Source organism: Psammomys obesus, unplaced genomic scaffold, assembly GCF_907164565.1.
Source record: "Psammomys obesus unplaced genomic scaffold, mPsaObe1.curated_primary_1811, whole genome shotgun sequence".
Taxonomy (NCBI): domain Eukaryota; kingdom Metazoa; phylum Chordata; class Mammalia; order Rodentia; family Muridae; genus Psammomys; species Psammomys obesus.
In genome coordinates this window covers 48,056,203-48,063,363 of record NW_026585644.1, presented here as the reverse complement: position 1 = coordinate 48,063,363, position 7,161 = coordinate 48,056,203, and the positions used below count along the sequence as shown (strand labels likewise).

Here is a 7,161-nt window from a genome sequence, read left to right as displayed (position 1 = left end):
CTGATGATTACGGTATAATAGTTACACAATGCCTTACAGATTATGTATGTCACATCAGTTCTAGGCAGCCCTAAAGATGATAATCTACTCAAGTAGTTCAAAGAGAGTCCCACAGGAGCCTTTTTTGAAGTCACTGGTTTCAACTTACTGAAGACACAGGTACGTAGAAGCAGCTTCTGTTATTCATATGCAGATGAATTTCATTCTAGCTCAGAAACATTTGGAAAATTGACATGTGTGTGACTTCAAGCTATTAAATGTTAGTGATAGCACTGTAGAAACACATAGTTTTTGACACCTGACAGCTTGTGTCTCAAGCCACAAAATGGACAGTGATGTAAGAGAGTCAACATATAGAATGAACGTTCCTATTACTGTTGTGGCCTGGGTTGTTTGTGCCATTGGGGTGCTGGCCACAGGGGGGCTCAGAACCATATGCAGGACAAAGAGCTGACAGACTGCTGTTTCATCAAAATGAGCTGATGGCAGTTACCCAGCCCATGTGCCCCTCATCAGTCTTCATGCTCTTAGTTAATGTGCTTGTTGGAAGCTGTGCCCGCAGCATGTGAAAGGTCGTGCAGCTTACAAGAACACACACCTTTCCTGACTAATGATAATGGCTATCCTTACCCAGAAATGGCTTCTTACATGCGATACCTGCCTAGAAGTTGTCCTGGATATTACCCTCATCTCATGAAGTTTTGGCCAGCTTAGTGGTAGGCTATTCCCTAAGACGAACCTGTTCTTTAAAAGGTGGTATTTAAAATAAATATGACAGTCTGTCTGGGAGATGAAGGGAGAGGTGAAGATGGATGTTGCTGCTTTAAAGTGGTCCATTCTAGACAGTTGGGAATTTCTAGTTGCGAGGACCACGAAGATGCATTTTACATGAGTAGCTGCAGGTGCCTCTCTGTTGAAGGTAAGATCATGACGACAGTCAGCTTCTTCCTGAAACCCTACCAGCTGCATCTGAGTACACCTCCAAGAAGGTCCAACGTGGGCCCCTAGCTTTATATGGAAAGTGCTACCAGGGCCCACAATAAGGCTCAGTGGTTAAAGGCATCTGCCAACAAGCCTGCTGCCCGAGGTTGATACCAGAATCCAATGGTGAAAGGAGGAGCCTAGAAAGTTTCCCTTTGACCTCCACACACAGACAGACAGACAGACACACACACAAAACAGATAAATAAGTATATAAATGCAGAAAATTGGTACCAAACACCCTTGATTCATATTTCTAAAGAATAAGACACACATACCAAACAAACTTATACTACTTAGATGTTACAAGTAGGTGATAGAAAATTATTTTATTTTCAAAAGAATTACATATAGCGAATATTTTCTTTCTAAAAGACTACAGAACATTCAGAAACTTGTACCAGAACAAGAAATAGATTTCCCCTGACAGATTATACACCTCAGCTTTCTTCACATGTTGCCACAGAAGGTAAGAGAATAATCTTACTTGAACTTGGTAAGGAAGATATAAATCCACAATAGTGATTCAGGGTCAAGAGTCCAGCTCAATTTGTTTCCAAGTCTTGGAAGAACTTCTCTTGTACTGCTCTAGTTCCTGAAACAAAGATCTGCATTACTTTCAGAAAAAAAATAATAATTTCAAGTAGTACTTGTTAGCTATACAGTGCAGCTTTTTGGCTGCCATTCTCAAGGCTTCCTGATAATCACTCTGTGATTGTACTAAAGAGTCGTTCTCTAGAAGACAGCCCCCGAGATCCTGGGCAGACTGAGCAGCACTCAGAGATGAATTCAGTAAAGTTTCAGACAAAATGATTTACTGTACAGACTATGCTATTCACTTTCAATTAGCAGAACAAGGCAGTTATACTTCAAGGATTTAAAAGTAACTAGATTTGAAAGTGATGTTAATCTCTTTCCGAAAGTTAATTTGAAGTTAGCAAATCATCAATATTTGAGATTAGCTGTCCTTCAGAACAGTATTTCTGCTTTTAGAAATGTTGTTATACTCAGGCTGGAGTGACAGCTCCGTGGCTAAGAGCACAGGCGGCCCTTCTTGAGGATCTGGGTTCCCAGACATCACATGTGTCTCACAATCGTTTATAACTGCAGTTCCAGGGGACCCAGTGCCCTCTTCTGGTCTGTGTACTATACATGTGTACTATACATGCATGCATACACACAGACACACATAAAATAAAGTAATAATAAAAAATTAAAAAAGAAATTTGTCATACTAAGCTAGTGGTGGTGCATGTCTGCAAGGCCAGCAATGGAGAGGCAGAAACTGGAGGATCTTAAGTTTGAGGTCAGCTTCGGTTTCACAGTAAGAGCCCAGGACTCAGTGTAGAGCGCGTGCCTAGCAATGGGCTTCATCCCCATCACTGAAAAGGTGAAATCACAGTGTGAGGAATGGTGATAAATGCCTTTAATGCCAGCACCTGGGAAGCAAAGGCAGCAGAGGTCAGCCTTGTCTATATAATGAATCCCAGGGCTACACAGTGAGACCCTGACTTAAAACAAAGAAACAAACAAACAAAACAAGCCCCAAACAAAAAACTCTTTATAAAATAAACTCTTTATAAAATAAAAGTTGTATGTGTCTGGTTGTTTTTATTTTTATAAAATAAAAATGTTTTTTGTTTGTTTTTCCATGACAGGGTCTCACTATGTAGCCTTGGCTGTCCTGCACTTGCTCTGTAGACCAGGCTGGCCTTGAACTTAAGAGATCTGCCTGCCTCTGCCTCCCTAGGGCTGGGATTAAAGGTGTGTGCCACCACTGGCCTTTTTTTTTTTTTTCTTTCGAAATGATTTATTAAATCTGCAAATTTTCTTTGTCACTTAGAAATGTGTTTTGGAGAGGTGTACATATTATCACATGCAGATAATTATACAAAGTGCTTTGTAACTTTAAAAAATTATTTTATTAATTACACTTTATTTACTTTGTATCCCAGCTGTAGCCCCCTCCCTCATCCCATTCCAATCCCACCCTCCCTCTCTTGTCTTCTCCCATGCCCCTCTATAAGTCCACTGATAGGAGAGGTCCTCCCCCCCTTCCATCTGACCTTAGCCTATCAGGTCTCATCAGGACTGGCTACATCGTCTTTCTCTGTGGCCTGGTAATGCTGCTCCCCCCTCAGGGGGAGGTGGTCAAAGAGCCAGCCACTGAGTTCATGTCAGAGACAGTCCCTGTTCTCATTACTGGAGAACTCTCTTGGAAACTGAGCTGTCATGGGCTACATCTGTGTAGGGGTAATAGGTTATCTCCATGCATGGTCCTTGGTTGGAGTACCAGTCTCAGAAAAGACCCCTGGGCCCAGACTTCTTGTTTTGTTGCTCTTCTTGTGGAGCTCCTGTCCCCTCCAGGTCTTTCTATCTCTCCCTTCTTTCATAAGATTCTCTGCACTCTCCCTGGCTATGAGTCTCAGCATCTGCTTTGATACTCTATTGGGTAGAGTCTTTCAGAGGCCCTCTGTGGTAGGCTCCTGTCCTGTTCCCTGTTCCCTCCGATATCCATCTGCTTGTCTTTCTGAGTGAGGATTGAGCATCTTATCCAGGGTCTTCCTTCTTGCTTAGCTTCCTTAGATGTACAGGTTTTAGTATGTTTATCCTATATTATATGTCTAATATCCACTTATAAGTGAGTATATACTGTGTGTGTCTTTCTGTTTCTGGGATACCTCACTCAGAATGATCTTTTCTAGTTCCTACCATTTGCCTGCAAATTTCATGATTTCCTTGTTTTTAATTGCTGAGTAGTATTCCACTGGGTAAAAACCATAGAAACTAACAGGCATAGGCTTTGGAAATGGCTCAGCGGGTAAGAGAATGTGTACTGAGAACTTAAGACCTGAGTTCAAATCCCCAGCACATTGTCAAAAAATAAAAAAGAAGCATAGAGAACAACAGTGAAGAACATACAGGGTGTGAACAGATGCTCTTGCAATGTCTACACAGCTGGAAACTTAGCTGTCTGCAGAAAGGACTGATTCATAATCAGAGTTCATCTACACTCAGCCTCAAGGCAGCCTAGCTCAACCAAAGGTAGACATATGTTCCCCCTAAGAAAAGCAAAGTGGGAAAAAGACAGGAGACTCTTTCCTTTCTAGACTTCTAAATCTTTAACATAAGCCAATTTTGTAGCAGAGGTAGATACCATGAATGGACAGTAGCGTTCAAAAGGGGACAACTAAGGGATCAGCTCCAGGAAGCCTCGATGACGGTCATTGTCTAAACAACTGTACAAAGTGTATCACTATTCTAGATAAACAAAAGTGGTTGCTCTGCAAGATAAAGGGAGCACTGCCCAATGGCTGAGGTTACTAACGTTCAGAGTCACTATAAGCAAAAGTCACTGCTGTGTTCACAGGAAGTGTAGATTATCTTTTACAGTTAGACTTTAAGTTATTAAAACTGAACTGTTGTAGCGTTTTGAAGCTGCATGTATACTTCAGAAAGCTTTTATGATAATAACTCCAAAGCAGTCTTCGGCTTGGTTTATGTGTGAATGACACCAATCCAGGTTGCCAGTTATTTTCCATTTACACTGTTAAAGATTGTTAACTCATAAAAAAAAAAAAACAAAAAACAAAAAACAGGTATTGTGGCACTCACCTTTAATCCCAGCCCTCAGGAGGAAGAGGGGATCTCTAGGAGAGTGAGGATAGCCTGGTCTACATAGTAAGATCCAGGCCAGCCACGACTTTACAGCTAGACCTTTTCTCAAAACAACAAAGTGTCACAAAAGTAAAGTGATACTGCTAGCTTTGTCTTTAAGTGAAAATGGTCGATTGTCTTTAACTAAGATCAAGGCAAGGACCTTGCTTTGCAGTTCTTTGCTGGCTGTGGTATATATTTTGCATTTAACATACAGAGAAAAGACTGGTTACCTGGATATGCCAAAAGAGAGAAAAGGAGTAATTAGTTGATTCAGGACCCCAAAAAAACCCACAAGATTTTCAATATTGCTCTCAAATGAAGTTAGCACAATTGGTGTTTCAAAACTCAGCAAAATTTCCTTTACGCCGATCGCAAGGCTGCTTACAGAACCATGAAAAAGCAAACCTAAGAAGCGCCCACCCTGCCACCCTACCCACTCTGATTCTCTTAAGAACCCCTGAAGGCTCTGAAGACACGGTATCTATGGTTTTATGATAGTCTGCCTTTATATAATATGACATAATAATATTATAATGGCTGCTAGGCCATCTTCCGCAAAGGGTGGTAGCATCAGTTTTCTCTAACCATGTGAACCAGTATGTAAGTGTGTTTAATTAAATTACAGCCCTAGGAGCAAGCAGATTGTTTTAAACTTGGGATTCAAACAAGATAACTATGGCTAAGGAAGAAGACCTTAAAAGTAAAAGCAATTATTTACCTAAACCTCCCTTTTTTAAAGACAGGGTCTCGATGGATAGCCCTGGCTAGCATGCAACTCCCTATGTAGAGCGTTCATTGGCTGCTCCCTCTGCAGCCTCCTCAGTGCTAGGATTAGCCACGCATCACCATGTCCATTCCCCCATGCTATCCTGCACTGGCTGGTTTTCTGTCAACTTGACACAAGCTAGAGTCAACAGAGAGGAAGGAACCTCAGCTGAGAAAATGCCTCCATGAGATTCAGCTGTAAGGCATCTTCTCAGTTAGTGATCAGTGGAGGAGGGCCAGACCATGGGTGGTGCCATCTCTGGTCCTGGGTTCTAAAAGAAAGTGGGTTGAGCAAGCCATGTAGAAAAAGCCAGTGAGCAGCACTCCTCCATGGCCTCTGTACAGCTCCTGCCTCCAGGTGAATTCCTGTCCTATTTGAGTTCCTGTCCTGACTTCCTTTGGTGATGAACAGAAATGAGGAAGTGTAAGCTGAATGAACCCTTTCCTCCCTAGCTTGCTTTTTGGTCATGGTGTTTTGTCACAGCTCAGAAACCCTAACTAAGACAGTCTCCTTTTAACAAAAATATTGAAAAAAAGGTAGAAAGACTAAGCAAGTACTTTTCCATACTCACATTCCCTAAAGTCAGGAACGGCTTATAGCTCAACAACTGAAAAGGCACTGGAGAATACGTATAGACCAGTGCCATGCACAAGCTGACAGGAGAGACTTTTGAGCAACAAGAGAAGTGAGTTCTAATCAGTAAACGCCCCGTCTGCAGGAAAGCGGTGGTCTTTCCACCCATCCTCTGCTCAGTGTGGGCTGGCCTCACAAGTTACACACTCTCCCTCACCAGTGAGGACTAGGATCAAGGCAGATTCCAAGTCAAGCTTGGAGGCTTCTAGTTATTTCGTGATACAACACCATGACCAGCAGAAACTTGGAGGAGAAAAGAGTTTATTTCAGCTTGCGCCTCCCTTCTCTCTATCCATATGTATATCCATATCACAGTCCATCACTGAGGGAAGTCAAGGCAGGAACTCAAACAGGGCAGGATCCTGGAGGCAGGAGCTGTGCAGAGGCTGTGGAGGAGTGCTGCCCGCTGGCTTGCTCTCCATTGCTTTCTCAGTGGGCTTTGTCATTGCACTCAAGACACCAGCACAGGGATGGCACCGCCCAGGATGGGCTGGGCCCTCCCTCATCTATCACTAATCAAGAAAATGCCCTGCAGGCTTGTCCACAGCCCAATTTTTTAAAGATTTGTTTATTTGTGTATTTTATGTACATCAGTTGAGTGCTCTGTCTTCATTCACACCAGAAGAAGGCACCAGATCGCATTACAGATGGCTGTGAGCCACCATGTGGCCTGGCTCTCTCAATTGAAAAAAAAAAAAAAAAAAAAAAGAGTCTTAGATGACTCTAGCTTATGTGAGGTTGACATAAAACTGGCCAGCACAGTGGCACGTTCTTACAATTCCTCTGGGGATGTGAGCCTGCAGGGTTGTCTGTTCAAGGACAGTCTGAGTGAGACTGGCAAAAAAGATTTTTTTTTTTGAGCGGCTACCATTAAAGTACTTTATCACAAAGACTTTCAACGAGGCATTGTGGGATACGGTAGTGGGGTGCCTCCCTAAACTGAGGGGTTATTTATAGAAAGGTAGCAGCTCCTTAATGGGAGCTGGGCTTTCTGGGTGGACCTGATGGAATTCATGAGCTTGTTTTTCCATCTTAAAACTATCATGCTCCAGTTTCACTGCAAATGCCTCAGTGAATACCACTTTCTGTTCCAGGCGGAATGATAATTTAGGACACTAACA

At 42.5% G+C, this 7,161-nt stretch overlaps 1 protein-coding gene across 1 annotated transcript in view; it reads right to left on the bottom strand.

The window, feature by feature from the left end:
• Positions 1-1,291: 1,291 nt before the first annotated feature.
• Positions 1,292-7,161, bottom strand: part of Dync2li1 (dynein cytoplasmic 2 light intermediate chain 1) — a 36,140-nt gene continuing 30,270 nt past the window's right edge. The window contains exon 13 of the mRNA XM_055622532.1: positions 1,292-1,576. Within this exon, the coding sequence (XP_055478507.1) occupies positions 1,514-1,576 (63 nt within the window). The 3' untranslated portion in view covers positions 1,292-1,513. The remainder of the gene's footprint in view (positions 1,577-7,161) is intronic.